This window comes from Chamaea fasciata, unplaced genomic scaffold (genome assembly GCF_029207755.1).
Source record: "Chamaea fasciata isolate MVZ Bird 193981 ecotype frontalis unplaced genomic scaffold, bChaFas1.0.hap1 SCAF_9, whole genome shotgun sequence".
In the NCBI taxonomy this organism is placed as follows: Eukaryota; Metazoa; Chordata; class Aves; order Passeriformes; family Sylviidae; genus Chamaea; species Chamaea fasciata.
Genome location: NW_027094094.1, coordinates 34356774 through 34374769, shown reverse-complemented (window position 1 = coordinate 34374769; position 17996 = coordinate 34356774). Strand labels below are relative to the sequence as shown.

The 17996-nt window shown below is 39.7% G+C and overlaps 1 protein-coding gene across 3 annotated transcripts in view; it reads right to left on the bottom strand.

Annotated features, from left to right (window-relative positions):
• Positions 1 to 5550: 5550 nt before the first annotated feature.
• MYPN (myopalladin) overlaps positions 5551 to 17996 on the bottom strand; it is a 69611-nt gene continuing 57165 nt past the window's right edge. For all 3 annotated transcript variants that reach the window (XM_066191834.1, XM_066191833.1, XM_066191835.1), the window contains 8 exons: positions 17173 to 17394; positions 16574 to 16723; positions 15646 to 15725; positions 14995 to 15121; positions 13289 to 13496; positions 12398 to 12563; positions 10233 to 10366; positions 5551 to 8317 (listed from right to left, as the gene is read on the bottom strand). In XM_066191834.1, coding sequence (XP_066047931.1) covers positions 8166 to 8317; positions 10233 to 10366; positions 12398 to 12563; positions 13289 to 13496; positions 14995 to 15121; positions 15646 to 15725; positions 16574 to 16723; positions 17173 to 17394 — 1239 coding nt within the window. In that variant the 3' untranslated portion in view covers positions 5551 to 8165. The remainder of the gene's footprint in view (positions 8318 to 10232; positions 10367 to 12397; positions 12564 to 13288; positions 13497 to 14994; positions 15122 to 15645; positions 15726 to 16573; positions 16724 to 17172; positions 17395 to 17996) is intronic.

Genomic DNA, 17996 nt, shown 5'->3' with positions numbered 1-17996 from the left:
TACTGAAACAGGAATAGGATGCAAATAAATCATGTGATTTTATGACATGGAAAGCTTGGATTAGGGAAAGATTGCCTAAAGCTGAGGTGAGAAGGCAAATACAGTTCAAAAGGATAAATGCCAGAACAGGGTGCAAGAACACAACTGATGCTTCTGGCATTTGGTTTGTTTTTGTGGGACATGGCATTGCAGTAATTCAGGTAAAAGTACTTAACAGCCATTTCTCTTCCAATTTGTTTCTTCCTAAAGTGCAGCATTGCACTTTATTTTCTACTCCATATGATGATATAGTTAAAAAATAGTGGATTAGTATGCAGGGAATGATTAAATGGTAATAAACTCTCATAAAGAGGAAAAAAGCAACACAAACTATAAAATACCTGTGCTCATGTTACCAAAAGTTATTAAGAATTGAAACTGCAGCCCTGCGAAGCACTTCAGTGCAGTATGTAGGTAGTGAGCACTTATTAATCGGGTCACAGTATCAATCTCTGCTGCTGAACAACGTGGTTAAGGTTATAGTCCCCTGTAATCCCCATTCTCTTAGATTTTGTTGTGCTAATGGGACATGAATGTCATTGATACCTTTATTTATAATTAGTAATATTGCTGCTGGAAATTTTGTGGTTTTATCTAATGCTGTACTGGTTTTGTTTCTTGGGAGGGTGCAGTGTTGAAGTTGGGATTTTCAGTTTACTGTGGCAGCGAAGGCAGCAGAGGAAATTCTGTGTTGCACAGACAGCTGGCTGTCTATCGATTATCTGTCAAAGCCTTTTGGGGAGTCAGTTGAGGTGATGGGGAAGTTAGATTATTAAAAATTCTTTCTGAGTGCAGTTTGAAAAGCAGATAATATCCATGCTAGTTGGGACTTCTCAAACGACTCAACTTCTCAACAACTATTCAGTAAATCGTTGGTTTCTTTTCATAGCTTTCCTTTACAAATACTTCAGTGACGTTTGTGAAATGTAAACTTGACAGTTTGACTTGGGTTTGATTATTATAACCCAAATATTTGTTCCTCACAGACTGCTTGATGCTGGTGATGGCTCTGAGCCACCTTCTGTACTGGACTTCGCTGGTGTGGGCATTTCATACCACCTCCCCTTAAATAATTATGGCTTCTGTTTGGTCTCCAAATTGGCAAAAGTTCAGATGCTCAGACTTTGGGGTGTTCTTAGAGGCTGAGTTTTGTCTGCTCATAAATCTTTGTCCCACTGAATAGCAGTGCAAACCTGAAATACTTTTGTTTGTAGTATCAGTAGTACATCTGATCCACCTGTCCAGTTATCAGTGTAATCCTAGAACCACGTTATTGTGAGAGCACTGGGGATGACAAATGCTTGCTTCATGAAATATGTCTTGCATACTGTACAGATATGCGTTTCACTATTGAAACGCAGTGTGAAATTCTAGTGAACTATTTGTGGGATGTTTACCTCGATTTTTCTGAAAGGACTTTCTGCAGGGTTTTCTGTTTGAAGCTACAGATTCTCTGCTTCTATGATCCTTTTAATTATATCTTCCTGTTTTGACATGCCCAGCCTTATTTTTGAGCTTGGAACTAGAGTGGCATTTTTAACTGCAGTGTGTTTGCAGCGGCTGAAAGCAGAATTAGGGTAGCACATTCCCAAAATGTGTGTTAGTAATAAAAAGTCAGTGCTTTCTTCCTCATCACCAGCATGTCTTTCAGCTTCCCTTCATTCTAGTTTTTTAGGCTTTTGTCTTCCATCTCACCATTTATAAGGTATTTAGTGCACAGTCCATCTTGTACTATACGTATGTGCAGGGCAAGTCTCAGTTGTTGACTGGAATTCTGAAATGGTGCCACAGCACCCATTTTTCAAAGTAAAAATATGACTGGCCTCAGCTATACAGTTGTAAAGTCAATGATGTTGCAGCTTCCTCCTGTGGGGAAGCATAAGTATTGTTAGGTATTTCAATATTTACCTCACTCCCTCTATCTTGTTAAGTAAAACTTTCCTTGTGAAATCTTTGTGGAAGTCCCTCCTGTGATGGGATTCACTAGGCACAAATTTTTGAAGAAGTACTATTTCCGGGCCAAAGGAATTGTTTTGCCAAAGGAAGCTTTTACCTTAACGTAGGTACCCTTACTCTTGGGATTCCAGCTATTGGAGCTAAGCAACGTAGATGTGGCTTTTTATAGTTTAGGAATGAAATTTACCCAGATTTTTAAAATAATCCACAGAAAAGCTGCCCTTTGCTCTAAATATGTTCAACTCCTCTATTTCTACAAAATATTCAGGGGAAAAAACCAAGGGCACTGAGGATGAAGACATGTTTATTCATGGAAGAAGCAGTGTTTCCTCTACACAGATATCTTACAACAAATGTTGATTTCACCTGGTACTTGTGGACTTCTTAAAAATGCTCTATGTTTTAAACTTTAACTACGTTTGAAGCAAACCTGGCTTCAAAACCCCTAACCAACCCCATGTGTAACATTTAAATCTGTCTTCTACTAAAGAGTACATTTTAATATTGTCTACTGTTCTTTTTTACTAATTTGCAGTTCAGTTTTCATTTGTACAGAAATTAGCATGCAAACTATATCTTACAAAATTTGCCTGACATGTCTGTGTATGTAGCTCCAAGGAATAGGAAGTTAATATTTCACTGGCTTCCTGCAGCCTGGGGTGTATAGTAATATTTTCTTCTAACATTTCAGATTGTCTTCAGTGTTTTTCCATTTCTTGACAAAACCATGTTTCCTGTTACTAACAGACTGTGTTAAGGATGCAGACTGTGATGGAAGATGAGCAGTTTCTGAACAGAATTCCCACTGGTATAAATGGAGAACTCCACTTAAATTCACACATATGGCCCAAGGTTTCTTTTGATTGTGCAATAAATGGTTCCTTATGGTGGACTTGATATATAAGGGCATTAATAGAAGCAACTTTTGTTGCTCAGAGGAAATGATAAAATGTGAAGGAGCCGCTTCAGCTTGCAGAGCTGTAGCTGAGCTAAAATGGTTTTAAGAAAATTTCTTTTGACCTGGCACGTACAGAAGTATGTGGAAATCAGGTGGGAATGGAGAAAACCTGGTTACATGGGAGAGAAAAAGTGACAGGACTCATCCTTTTTTCGGTCCTGTTCTCTTCTGTATCTGAGCTACGAGATCCATCTTCCTCCAAATGCTTGGTTTGCATCTGCAGCTTATCTAAAACCCATTTCAAAATGTACTAGTGTACACAAAGAAGATGCTCAATTACTCGTGTTGGAGGCATGCATAGGGGAAGAGTGAACTTGAGTGTGGTTTGTGTGTTTGATTTGCCCTCATTCACATGTTTCCTGTTCGAGTGCCGGATGCACAGCCAGGGGTTGAAAAGATCAGTGCACTGTGCCAGGCCCCTGTGCCTGAGTGCACAGAGAGTTGCAGCAGTGCTGGTCTGGATTCAGCAAACAGGTGTTCCAGGGCAGGGTGGGGGCCAGGTGACCGGTGGAACGGGCACACTCTGAATGAATTTTTGAGACACAGTGGTGTTCAGCTATGGAAGACTGTAGCTAGGAATGTATTTTAAAACCAATGGGAACTGATACCAAAAATTGTTTAAAAAAGCAACAACTTTATTTCACAGCTACCTTCCAGAAGCACGGCTAGTATAAAACTTGACAATATTTATGATTTTCTTCTAAATAATGTAAAGTCTGATTTCATTAATCTGTCACAGCAAAGTTCTGAGAAAACTTCTGGCATTGTTGTGCATGTTCACAATTACTTGAACATGTGAAGGACACAGTCTTATATGGAACTCTGAAGCATTTATTTAAGTTCAGGTGAGATGTAGGGAAATACATTACTGAACAGGCAGGTGTTTGTTATTTTTCCTTTCATGTGGGCTTAAAATATACTATAAAACTGACATGAGCATTTTTCTTCCCAATGAGAATGACTTTAGAAAACAAAAATCAACTTTAATCAAGAAGAAATATTAGCTAGAATTTTAAAGCTCAAAGTGAACATTTTTGTGTTGGAAACAATAAGGCAATTATCAACGAATCGCTTCTCCAGTATTAACAGTATAAAGATTTCATTACGTTTTGTAAAGGCGTTTTTCAGAAACTAGTGCTTTTAAACCTGGTGGCATTAAGAACACAGTTCTTGCATGAATCCGTGTCCCAGATTTATTGGTTGAAGTACTGACAATTAAAAATTATAATTGTAAAAAATTTGGACTGGCCGTTGTTTACATATTGAGATGAGCACTGCAGACGTGGCTTTTCCTTTTTGCAGTGTGTGTTCGCATCTCCTCGTGCTGATGCAGATGTAAGGCATTCAGAAGGGTTGCTCCACCTTCCATGTGGAAGCAAGGAACTCAGTCCAGTGGTTTTAAGGCAAGAGGTCCAATGCTATCAATGCAGACCCGTATGTAATGCTGCTGCAGGCTGGGTTTGCATCAGTCTGGACCAGAAGTTTAAAGCAGAAATAATACTTTTTGAAATCTAGAATTGCAACACAAAAGATGTTGTTTCTGCTCTAGTTTGCAATATACTGTGCCCCTGACTGGTTGTATACAAAACCAGGACTGGGAGGAAATGGGGAACTAAATAAACCTACAAGATTGTAAATCAGTAAAAGCTTGAGAGGTTACAGACCTGAGAGTTTCTGTATCACACACAGCATTATGTTCCACACTGTGGTGGTTTCATGGACTTCTGGAAATTAATTACTAACAATGACTTCAGTGGAAGGTCTAACATTAAGTTTTGTTGCTGCAGTAGCCTGCCCTGAATAAGGGAATGAGAAGTTGTGTTAGTGTGAAGTGGAACTGGTTATTCAGTCAAGACCAGCAATGAGCAGCCAGGTTGTTCAAGAGGGAGCAGAGCGGCTCTAGCACATCCTGTGTGGCAACACAGGACTGTCCTACTGTCCTTCTCTTCCACAGGCCTTTTTGCCTTGTCTTTTCCACCACTTAACAACACAAACGTAATTTTGGTGTCGTTTTCTTGCTATTTCTTCCTTGTGATGAGCACATCAGTGCCACTTGTTAAACAGCATTGACATCCATTCACACAAGCTGCCTTTACAGGCTCACTTCGTGGGCTCAGTACATGCAGAGGAGAAATGTCCTGTAGCAGTTAAGGAGCAAAATGTAACGACTGCAGACCATTTGGGATCAGAGTATGAGTTAGTTTGTATCAGAGCTGCTGAAAGGAATTGAAATTGCTGACTTCTGCATTTTGTAGGGAAATGTGAAGGGCTTTGATCCTTCTTGCCAGGAAATACTGTTCAGGAGAGAATATTATAATTCAGCTAACATGTTTTTGGTGATCTACTTTCTGTAGCCTGACTCTCACTGAGATCTCTGGGGCCCCTTCTTGAATGACTAAGGATTAATCCTTACACGGATCTTTGGGAAAAATCTTTCAGCTTCTTGTCCTCCCACTTCCAAAGAACTAGATGTGCCATTTTAAGAAGCATTGTGCCACTTAATGGTCAGCATGTCAGCTCGGGTTATAACGACGCGAGTTTGGAGACACTCCGCTGATATTGCAGAGAAAAGGTGAGGAGATACAGTTTGTATGTTTGCACTGCACACTTTGTCTTTTAATTTGCATTGAGTTTTTGGGTGCCATGTCTGACATCGTAAAATGTGAAAACCACTACTGCTGTCAGTGGTACTGGTCAGTATGATTCCAGCACGGGTAACTAGACACTTGCCAGTGGTGAGTACTAGCATTCCTTTCTTCTACACTGTGTGAAGAACTTTTGTAGCTGGACTTGCCTAATGGGTTAGATTCCAGCACAAAGGGAAAGTTTGTGCTTGCTTGAGTTCTTAGTTTCTACTCAGCTGACAGGGTTACTTAATGCAGGTAGGATATTTAGACAGGCAGTGGAAAATAAAGTCATTTAGGAAGCACAGAATGGTTTAGGTCTGAAGAAAGCTCAGGGGGTCATTTAGTCCAACCCCTCACTCTCAGCCAGGCAAAGGGGCCACAGGAGACTTCCAAGCAGGCAATCTCTTGACTAAGCTTAGGGATAAAGCCTGATGGCCAATATACAACCTGGAATACTTGAGATCAAAACCTACTCTCTGGCTTGTGAAATAATGGGAAGACCAGCGCTGTAGATGTGAGTTTGATCTTTTGTCTCTTAATTTCCTACCTTTCCATTTCCCAACAGCACTGAATTAAGCAAGCATAATCTGGTAATTTTTCTTGGATTATTTTTCCAAGATTAGTAACTAATGTGGGAAACTTGAAATTTTGGGTATAGCTTTGGAATCCCTAAACCGTCCTAAAAACCAAGTGAAGGGAACAGGAGCGGTAGATTCTCTGTCCTAGGAGATCAGACCCACAGTATGTCTGAAGTTGTGCATCTTGTTACTGAAGTCACTTAACTCCATGCATCACTTTTAATAGCCATGAGTTTTATTTGGTTTGCCAGGGAAGAGGTACAATGTGGGCAACATCTGCTTTCCCATGGGGATACCTGCACCTTGTTTGAACTCTTAGGATAAAGACTGTGTTTTAGCTTTCTGGTCTGTCCAGTCTGGGTTGAGCTGCCTGAAGTTTCTAACAGAAGTATGAGAGTTGTAATGATGGTTTTGTTTTATGGTATTCACTCAGGTGGGAAGTAAAACAACACAAGAAATTGACTTCCTCTAAATCCTGAGGGAATCAACAGTTAGGAACAACAGAAGCTGTATTTGTGGGAAGCTCAGTGAAAGGCATTCTCTGTCTCAGTCTCTGGCTATATCCAATATTCTTTTGTTCTTAGTATAATGCTTAATTGTTTCCTTTGCATATGGAATTTTTTCAAATTTAAAACTTAAAATTCGAAGAAACCCCAAACATAGTCTAAAATGAAAGTATCTGTTAAAATTTTTTTGAATCTCTGTGAGTTTGATCGTGACTGTTGCATTCTGCAGCCATGTTGAAAGCAGTAAGTGCTTGAAAACAATGTCTGGAGGAGAGGCTTGGCAGTAATTTAAAGCTGCAGGAAAACATCTTTGACATTCACAGATTCTAACAGCTGGGGTTATTAATGTAAGTGTATAGATGGCAAATATATTTAAATCAATCATTAAGTGTTGTCACTTAACACCTTCTGTTAAACTTTCATTAATTTGCCTTATTTATTACTACTGTTGGGTTTTTTTAGCTTTTTGCATATAACTGTTGCTTAACTTCTTAACTTTTGTGTATTAACAGAATTTTCTGTCTTCCTATTAGACACCACACTTGTGATTATTTCCTTAACGGTGGTGAAAATTTGCCAGGTCACAATTCCTTTCCATTCAGCTATAAAATGAGCTAGAAGGTAGATGCACATTAAAAATTAGGAAAAAGAGACTGATATTTAAAAGCCATGAAGTGACAAGTTTGGTATCACCTGTGTTAAAGTCAGAGGATCACTAACATGGTAAGGAAAAAAGTATGAAGCACATCTGGAGAATAGTTTCAGCTATGGGCTCAAGAGAACAAGCTTCAGACAAGAGGAATTTCCATTTCCTATGCACCTTATGCACATGCCCTGCACCTTATTGTATGAACCCTTACACCAAGAGTACACAGTTCATGGAGTACACACACACACAGATATAAATATTTAGGGTATACAGCTGTATCTACATGAAATGCTATATTTATCTAGTCTGGAGTTCAAAATTTCTAGAATAGGCTGGCATGATAATCATATGTAAAAATGAGTTACATCTTTTCCATTTAACTTGTGCTTTGTGATTATTTGGCATGTTTTTAAAATTACATTCAAAGTCTTGTTGTTTACCCTCATTCAGGATTGGTGTTACTGTAATGTCAGTGTTTTCAGTGGCAGTATTCCAGCTAATCACCCTCAATCCTTACCATGGCAGCTACAGTGCAGTAGCTCTAATTCAAGAGAGTGGTATTGGCTTTTAGGTGCTGAAAACTATGTTTACTATGTAATTCTTAGCAAACTACACAGTACTGAATTTATTGCACAACACTCCATACCACAATTATCCTGCATTAAAATCATACACCAAAGTCTTGTATGATATATTACTTGCAGCATTTGCAGCAGCAGAACACCGAATTACAAACAAGTTGCTTGTAAACCTTGAGCATCGTGAGTTGTACCTCCTTTTTTTATTATTATTATTTAGTTTTTCACAGTTCTGAGTATCTCCGCAGGTGCAACTGGAACAAGTGTTTGTTTTTCAAAGTTCTTCGCTCTCCACCAACTTTTGGGTCGGGGATGAAAAGAGCATAGGGCTCTCAGGAGCTGGAAAGGCAGAGAAGATGTCGAGTCCTTGGCGGCTGCCACCGGGGCGGAGCTTGAGTGCTTGTGGAATTTGACGGTGCCACTGAGCTGGAGCAACAGAAACACAGGGGGTTGTATAAACCTCCAGTTCAGGTCACAGAGAAACACTGGAAATCAATACACACACCTGGAAAGCTGCTTCCAACATCCTTGAGAGCACAGCATTGTTCTTTCTGGGTTAGGGTCTGTTCTTTCAAATATTACCTTTGGCATTGTTTGTGTGTTCAGCAGTTCTATTGCAGTCTACAGATAAAATGTCAGCCCTGTTCAATTCAATGGCAGTGTTTGCATGGATTTCACAAAGTCCAGTATTTAATGATTGAATCTTTGGAGAAGGCTCCAAATGGCAATCAAAACTAAAAACATACGTAGTGTGAACAGAGATGAACAAAGTGGCCAGGGGTCTGATTCTGTACTGCTTCATCCTCTGGTTGGCTTTTCTTTGAGGAAGTGATTACAATTTTTACTGCCCTGTAGCAGTTACAGCTACTAACATGTTTTCTACATTTTTTTCAAATACTGAAAGAAATGTAATCCAAAGACACATATTCAGTAATTTAAAAGCAGCATTCTGCATGTTCCCATACGAACAAATACTGCTAAAATTTAGTAAAAATATTGCATTACATAATACCTAGTCGTTGTTATCCCTAAAACACTTCAGGTAAGGGAAAATAATATTATCTTTGCCAGTGTTTATCCATATGGGTCTGCACCCAAATTAGACATATCTGCCAGCAGTTAAAATGAAAGGGTATGAAAATGGAAGTCACGTTCAGGCTCCAATGCTCTAAGGTAACTTAGTGTGGGAGACAACGATCTACATGTTAAGCATTGATAGGAAATGTCTTTCCATGCTGAATTTTGACCCTATGTGGAAATATTTTAAAAAGAGCCTCCTTTTTTTCTTGCAGCGCCCTATTTGTTTCTACTTGGACTCATTATTTACTCATTACTATTTTTCTTTGCACGCAGACTAGCAAATATCAGACCACACCTTCAATCTCTCGACTCCATCCATTCAAAATAGCACAGAGAAAAATGACTTCTGTCACTCACTTTGGGGTGTGAATTACATATCTTAGAAAATGTGGTTTGATTTGGGAAACATTTCTTGATTTCTGTATTTTTCCTGTTTGTGCCTTGAATCTTTCGTTTGGAAATGTATGTCTTTCAACGTTTAGATACCTAAGGAATGTTAAAATTTTGTTTCACCTTTCTTAAATCAGCCTCCCCCTAGCCCTCTCTTGAGCCTTCCATTACTATTGCCCATATCACCACAAGGTGGCAGGAGGCTGACAGAGATGCACTGGTGACTTCTGATAATTCGATGGGGTTTAAAAAACAAAATAGAAATATGACTTTGAAAACATGGGCCCTTTGTGTAAATATATATAAAAATCCAGTTTGTGGAACATGCTTTCTGTTTTATTATGCTGATGAAGTGATCAAAATACTGTGCTTTTTCTATTCCATCTTGCAGAGATAACAGTTACATGGTGTGCTGTAGTTGTTGAAGTGGGCTGGGGCCTTCTGGGTCCTATACAAATGTATTGGATGTAAAGCAGTCCCCATCAGTTAGGCTTGGTTTGCACCCCTGTGCTCTGTGGAAGAAGGGGTCCGCTTTCTTCTCTGCAATTTATTGCTTTGTGAGGTCAGGGCTGCAGCACGGACACATCAGAGGCAGTAGAGTTAAGGTTCAACTTGAATATATATGTCTAGGGATTCTGGGAGGTGGAAGATGGGAGTAGAGAATACTGTGCAAAACTCCTGCTTTGGCTTTTTGTCCTTACCCTCCTTTAAGCCAGTGCAGCAGAGCTGGTTTGGCCATTTAGCTGTATCATCCTATCTCTTCTGGGGCCTTATTAAGCTGTGGCCCTGCTGTGACACTGATTTCTAATCCATGCCAAACCCAGACTAAGAAGTAGCTGGGGCCTTGTTTTCTCTCCCAGCCAATACCTACCATAAATGTCGAGTCGAGCAGTACAGGAGACAATGCCAGCTTCGTTCTTTGCAGACAAGGTGTACCAGCCAGCATCTGCTTTCTTGGCAGGCTGGATCAGGAGGCACACGTACCCTGTTGTATCTTGATGCATGCTGCAAAACAAGTGTTTGGGAATTAGTATTTCTCAGGAGCACATCAGCTTTCAGATTTTAAAATGTGTATGTTAAATGTGAAACAGATACGTTGTCATCTCTATTCACAAAGAGCTAGCAGTATGTAGTCAATAGATTTGCTTTCAGTATGAGCTCAAACGATGATCAGGAAATCTCAGGTCTGTTCTGGCTCCTCGCAGTTGTGCACAGCCATGGTGTGACTGTGGGAGCTGAATTGTTACTCTATATATGTTATATATATATTAGCTATAATCAATATAACTCTATAATATATATTATAACTCTATACTATATATTAGCATTATTTATTGAATACTAATGAGCTAAACCTCTGCAAAGCTGCTGCACAATCATACTGTATTTTTTCCTAGTTCAGAAGCTGGAATAAGAACGTAACAAAAAAGCAAGAGCATTTCTACAAAGTTGTGGTATTTTTCACAACAGCAACCAGAGCCAGTCAGAAACTTTCTTGGGGCACCCTTTTCCATGAGAAAATGACTAAGTGGGAAAATCAGAAAGATCGGTTTAGCCAACACTCTGAAAGAAACCTATTTCGTTGTTCCCTCCACTTCCTTTGTTCTCCGGTGATCTAAGACTTTGTGGCTGCAATCTCCAGGAAAAACTTTTCAGTAGGGTGTAACAGAAATAAGACTCCTCTGCTCTCTAGGCTGAGGGTGGTCCTTTTTATCAACCCAAGTGTTTCTCTCATTGTAAAGGGAGAGGTGCGAGATGAGCACTTCAGAACACTTGCAGTTCCAGGATGTTCTGAAAGTTGAGATTTTGTTTCCGTATGAACTGGAATGAAACCACAGGCTTGCAGGACAAGAGGATATTTTGTGCTTCCAGCAGCTCTAATAAAAAAGGGAACATTCACTCTTTGCTCCCTGCACAAAATTTTTTTTCTAACCTTTTGTGAAACAACTGGAAATGTGGCATTTTAGGACAGTTGTTCATTTTCCAGTAACTACAGTGTGTGCATGTGTATAAGCACAATCCCTTTTAAATGGGAACATCTATATGGTGTAATCCATGAACTTGCTAATGGCAGACTCAGTCCCCTCCTCCAGATTATCCGTAAAGATATTAAACAGGACTGGGCCTAAACCATACAGACTACAGGCTGCAGAAGGTCAGGGTTAGGTGGGGTTTTTGGAGAGGGGCAGCAGTCTCAGGTGAGGACAGGGTGACCACTGAAAGAGTTTTCTAAGAACGCTTTCCCTTGCGATGGGTGTCCATCCCTAACAGGTGATGCTGCGGAGCCAGCTGTCTGTCCTGAGAGCCTGCAGGTATGTGTGGCAAGGAGTGGTACTTCTTGAAGCTGATCTCAAAGATCCAGTGACTGCATCAAGTTGTCAGTTGGAACCAAGCGAAATAAAATACTAAAAATCAGATAAATATTAAAGTAGAAATCTTAAAAAAAGGAAAGCACTTAATTTATCATTAATTATAGCCAGGCGCATAATTTCATCAGCTTATCTTTTGCCAAAATTGAAAAATAGTGATGCATTTGACTACAAGAGCTGAACTTGAACGTTGTTGTGTTTTGTAAGCATGGATCAAAGTCTTTGCCCTTGTTTGTGACCAACTTTGTTAAGTTTCTCTATCTGACATGATAAACTCTCCATTACCACATGCTCTGGGGCACGGAAACTCTTATGAGTTTGAATTCATACCTAGTTGGAACTAAACTGGGAAAAAATAGCTTAGAAAGAATAAGGTGCTGAAATGCATTAAAATACCCTATCAGAGTATGTTTGATAAGGGGAATCATACTCTCTGTCAGGCCTGCAGGCTCTGTCCCCACTCTCTGAGGCAGTGGGGCCTCATGCCTTTGTTCTGAACCAGGCAAACAGCCATTGTTTCCCCCGCAGGGAGGCGAGATTTATGCAGCTTTTTGTGGGTGAAAGAAGTTGTTGTAAAGCACCACCACTGTACTTATCACAGAGGTTTTCATGGAAGCAGTTGGTCCAGCCACAAGAAACTTCAGGCTTGGGTGTTGTGGTACAGTACCTCATCCTCTCTCTGTTTGATGGGATGGTCTCATTATCTTTCTTCCAGTAAAATATGGGAGGTGGCATTCCCACAACTCTGCACTCCAATCTGACGGGGTAGCCTTCCGGAACACCACAGTTCTGAAGCTTCTCCAGAAACATGGGGGCTCTTTTGACTTCCTTTGCTGGAAAAAGAATCATTCGACAACAGATATTTTCTTCTTTGTTTCTCTTTGAATAGGATGGAAGAACACGATAAAAACTATTCTTGTGATACCAAAATAGGTAGTGAAATTTTAGTGAGATGTTGGAAGGGAAGTGAAATGCCATGACATAGCCTCTGTAAGGGAACATAAAGTAAATAATAGGCAGAACTGAAGTTCATAAAAAAATATATGCATGTCTAATGGGTTTAAACCTACTACCATTGCAGGAAATTATTGCCAGATCTATAAATTTCAATATTTCACATCTTTAAGGGTTTCTTAAAGAGCAGTCTTCCAATTAAATTTTTCTATTTAAAAATATTTTTAGACCAATAAAATTTGGGCTGAAATCTGGGATACCAATGTATATATTATGAATTCAAACCCTAAGCATTTTCTGGGGTGGAGGTTAAGGATGTAATTTTACCCAGACAAGAGAGGAAAGGTGATAATGAGGCAGAACTCTTACAACACTCTCTTAGTAACAGGAGTGCACTCATCTGAGTGCCAGGTGCATTTCCCTCCATCAGCTGAGGAGGGAAATATGTATATAAAAATTACATATCTACAGCTGTTGGATTCTCCTACTCTCCATGCATGAACTATTTACCTGTGCTTGTCTGGAGGGAAACTATGTCAGGTAAGTTTGAAGAAATGCATGGAGATAATTTCATCATTGAGATTAGTTTTTCAGTGCTTCTTACCTACAACAGTGAGCTCCAGACTAAACGAATTTTGTCCTGTTTTGTTAGTGGCAAGGCAAGTATACGTTCCAGCATCGCTTTGGGAGAGAGGATCAATGAGCAGAGAGTGCACTCCAGTCTCTCTGACCAGCATCTTGTGTCTGCCGTCTGGGAGCACAGGTTTGCCATTCAGGAGCCACGTCAAGTCTGGAGTTGGTAATCCACTCACCTGAGAGACAGGGAAACAGCTCGAGACAAATGTGCAACTGACAGAGAGAGGTTAGGAGATTCACAGCTGGGCCTTTTAATAGAGGCCGGCTGAATCGTGTCAAAATCTAGACCAGAAAGATTTTATTTTTTTCGGTTTTTGTTTCGCTGCTGACTGCTTCCAAAAGGGAGAAAACCAGAAAACAAACAAGCAAAAACATTAAAAAATACATGAAATATCTACTTTTTTTTTTAGTCAGAAAGGAAGAACCTTAGATTGAAATATGAAATTAGAATATGAGAGTCACAAAAGACTCTTAATAATCTCCTAGTTTTCCCTTTTTTGGTGCTGAATATAAATCACATTCCTTGCTCTAAAATACTAGAGAGTTTAACAGAGATGAAAAAATGTTCTTTACAAATTACTTCATATTTAGTAAAATTTGATGAAGAATGATATAATACTTCATAGCTGTTGAACTTGTATGCTTTAGAATGCTACAAATTAAGTATTTTTGAAAGATTAGACTGTATTGTAGTATTAAAAACATTTTCAATAGGGAGCAGTACTTACTCATGTCTAAAATATTGCTTTCCAAACAACATTTTACAAAGCAGGGTAAGAGGGAAGTGGAACTTGCCTGAGTGAGGACTGTTCTCTCCCAGGTCTGTGCAATGCCAGACATGCTTTAAGGCTTCACGAGCTCTGCCAGGACAGCAGAGCTAGGAATAAGCAAATCCTTTGGCACGCTCCTCGTAAAGTTTACATCGTAAATTAAGTAGTAATGAGTCTTGCTTATCTTCAGGGCATTAGCTTGTGCCTCAGGCCTTCTACCCTCTTCAGGGTAGAGGTCAGTGTCAGCACTGCCACCTTTGCTGCACTGCAGAGCCACAGAGGGGCTACCTGAATATGTTGGAGCAGATGATTCTCTTAAAGGTGTTCAATAACAGGATGTTCATTCTGTGTACTCTAACCTCTACTCTTTCATGCCAGGATTTCCATCAGTAAATGGGGAGGGATGTTTCTGCCTCTGTGCATGCTGGGGAAGCATAAAATGAACTGGGCTCAGTTCCCTCTTTTCAGGGGGTATTAATCTTCAGTAATTCAGTCCAATACAATGGGGACATTTGTTTGAACACAAAGCAACGTGCTGAATCCTCTCTTTCTCACGGTTTTGTGCTATTCTGGATTCTGTTCAAGAATCTGATAATGGAGCAGAACTTCTGAAGTTCATACCAGTAGAGGACACAGTGAACATATCTAGTAATTTGAACAACCTTGTAAGTGAGCCTTCTGCTTCTGGGTTATGTTTTCTGTGTTCTTCATCCCATAGAATATTTGTTCAAAAGAAATCCCTGGAATCAGCTCAGAGACAATGGCATTAAGAAATAGTTTTAAAAATGAAGCATAAAAATGTGAATGGAAGATGTTTGTGCCTGCAATAAAGAACATGAAAACACATAGCACTGCATCTGCAGAGGTAGGGAAGGTGAGAGTGAACAGAGGAACCAGTTAATACCTTACAATCCAACCTACAGAGTCGCCCTTCATGTGCCACCATGTCACCTGGAGCCTGTAGGAAGTAGGGCCTGAAAAAGCGTTCTTGAACTGCCTCTTTGTCTCCTTCTGGCACCCGGGGTCGTGTTCTGCAACACAAAAATCACATGTGTATGTTTGGAAGTCCAGTTGTTTTTCCTAAGGCTTAAGAAAAAAAGGAAGAAATTGAGGAAAAGGATGGAGTGATAGCTTGAGTTACATAAAAGGGCAGAAAGAAATGGACTGATTGTAATTTAATTCTTGTGTATTTTCCATTTAGAAAGATTATCAAATTAACTATATCATGTAGTATGTCCTTAGATTCACAAGCCAGCCTTTTTTTTTTTTTTTTTTCTTCTTTCTTTACTTCTTTTTTGCTTTCTTTTTGGCCAAATTTCATTTTGCTAATCCGTCCCTTGCCTTTAGCTCCACTATAGCAAGTAATTGAAGTTGTCCTTAAACTTCCCTGTATTTGAGGATGACCTTCAAAAACATAGAAGTGACCTGTTGGGAGGGAACTGCTGCTGTTATTTCCATTTTATGATTGAGAACTGAAGTTCAATGAATGCAGTGGTTATTTTGGATGCCTTCAGTACAAAGCATAAAGAAGGTCTGCAGGACTTTTTTCGTTCACCTGTGAGGCTGAGTTGTTGGTATTCGTCCCCGAAAAGGGACACTCTGAACCATCAGGTGTCCTGAGCAACTGATCCTCCCCTGCAATTCACAATGGAAACAGAATTAATAGTTGGTTAATTGCTTACTTCATTTTAAAGGATAAATATTGAACGCTTTTGCAGTGCATTAGGATTCATTTTTATAAAGTAGCTGAACTATAGTGAGAATACCGCTTCCCCAAAGCAAATGCTGTTAGCCTGCAGTTGAGGCAGGAGTTTCTCAAACTCTTCAGGCTGTGGCAATGCATTTAGCAGTGGTGCCTGTCCCTGCTTATTTATTCATGCCACAGGTACTGTCTGCTAGTACCTTTGTACTGGCCTACTTTAAAACACAGCCATGTAGAAACTGAAAAGAAAAAGAATTTTAAAAAAAGGAACATTTTAGCTGGAAAAACTTGCCTGATGAATGTACTTTTGAATATTAAATCTGCTAAGCTAGCACATGGGGTCAAGGAGAATGGTGTAAGGGAGTGAGACCATTTGCAGATCCACATCTTTGTATCCTGGATAAAGAATATCCTTGTGTTTGGTAACAGTTCCAAATTTGATGTAACCATTTGTTTGTTCCTGCTCTGTTCTTTCTGCCTGAAATATCATGTCTGTGCTGTCAGCACGTCTCAAAAGGTACCTATCAGCAACTGAGAGTGGGAAGGAGATGGGGCAGGAGTTACTAACGTGAAAAAATTTCCATAGTGCTTTTGACTGACTGTGTAATCGGGGAGTAGTTTCATCAGTCATCATAGTTTCCTCTCCTCTGCTCTGAAGCACCTGATTTGTGACATAGTCACCACTTGATGTCAAAGTATGTGGCCTAATTGGAGTTCCTATTAATATATATTAGAAAAAGATGAAACAAGGCACTTTGTAAAAGAAAACAAAACGCCTTACTTGTGGGTTCGCAGCCATAATTGTGTAGTTGCCATCATCATCATTAGTAGCGGCTTCAATATGTAAAGAACATGTTCCATCTTCTTCTCTGTTCATTTTGAAATGTGTGTTTTTCTTTGAAATCTGCTTGCCATCCTTGAACCAATAGACCTGTAATGATCACACACGCCCCCATGACTTAGCAGTGACTAGAACAATAACATAAAATGAGCGATAGCTAATAAAATTTTAGAATATTATAAACTTTGCTGATCAGTTATAATGGGAAAGAGAATGGTTCCGGGTTGAACTAAGGAAGGTGCATATCATAGCTGGGCCTGTCAGATTCTCTTTTCTTGGCTCTAGGCACATCACTGTTAGATCAGTTCTCATCTTTCTGAGAAGTTCTGGGGGTTATGCAGTTCTGTACTCCTGGAGTCAGGTGTTTGGACCTCAAGGCCTGTTGCATGCTCAGGAGCAGATACTGTTGTTTTAGAAAGGTGGGGGAAATGATTCATTTGGGAGCTCTCTCCTCAGAGCCCTGTGCTTAGCAGGGATGTACAGACACTAGGGAAGAGTTGGGGTTTGTTCCTTTACCAGTGACAATGAGAATGACGTACCTTGGGAACAGGTATTCCAACTATTTTGCAGGTGAATGTAATAGGGGATCCTTCCATTACCCGAAAATGCTTGAGTCTCTTATCAAAGATGGGAGCTATGTATTTGCCTGTAGGGATTTCCTCGTGTTGGACTTCATCGTCTGATTCATCCACCGGGGTCCGCTCAAGGCGAAATTCGATTTCATTCATCAGCCTCTGCTCAAAGCTTGAAATCCTGTATTCCTGCAGGGTGAGAGAGGCACAGGTGTGAGCAAAACCAGTCATGTCCTGGGGTATTTGCAGCTATTGACACTTTTACACTCATTCTACAGCAAGCAAAAATAAAAAAAGCCCAAGTTAACCTAGGACAATCCTGAAACAGTCTGAATTTGGTTCGCAGGCACAGATACTGCACTGTGAGTCTGCGCAGTGTAATGACACTGAGTTTTTTTCACAGGCAGCAAAAGAAATCAAACATGTAATTCCTCTAAGTCCCTGTCAAAAAGAAATTGTACTCTTGCACACTGTTGATCAAAAGAAATCATTAAAACACACCAAAATTTTGAGGATTTTGTGTTCAAATATCAGTCACCTGCTACTTACAGAAATGAATGCTGTATATTTTAGTTCATAATTAAATAAGGAAAACTATACCTACTTAAAGAGAAAATTAGGAAGAAAGGGAAATATTTTCAGAGTAATTCAGGTTAAGCTTGGTCAGATTTCTAGCTGGTATAACTGAGAATGCAGAAGATACTACATTGAAATTCTTAAAAGATTGAACAGATTATGCAACAAACCCAGCATATTCCTACATAAATGAATGTTTCCATATAGTTTGATGT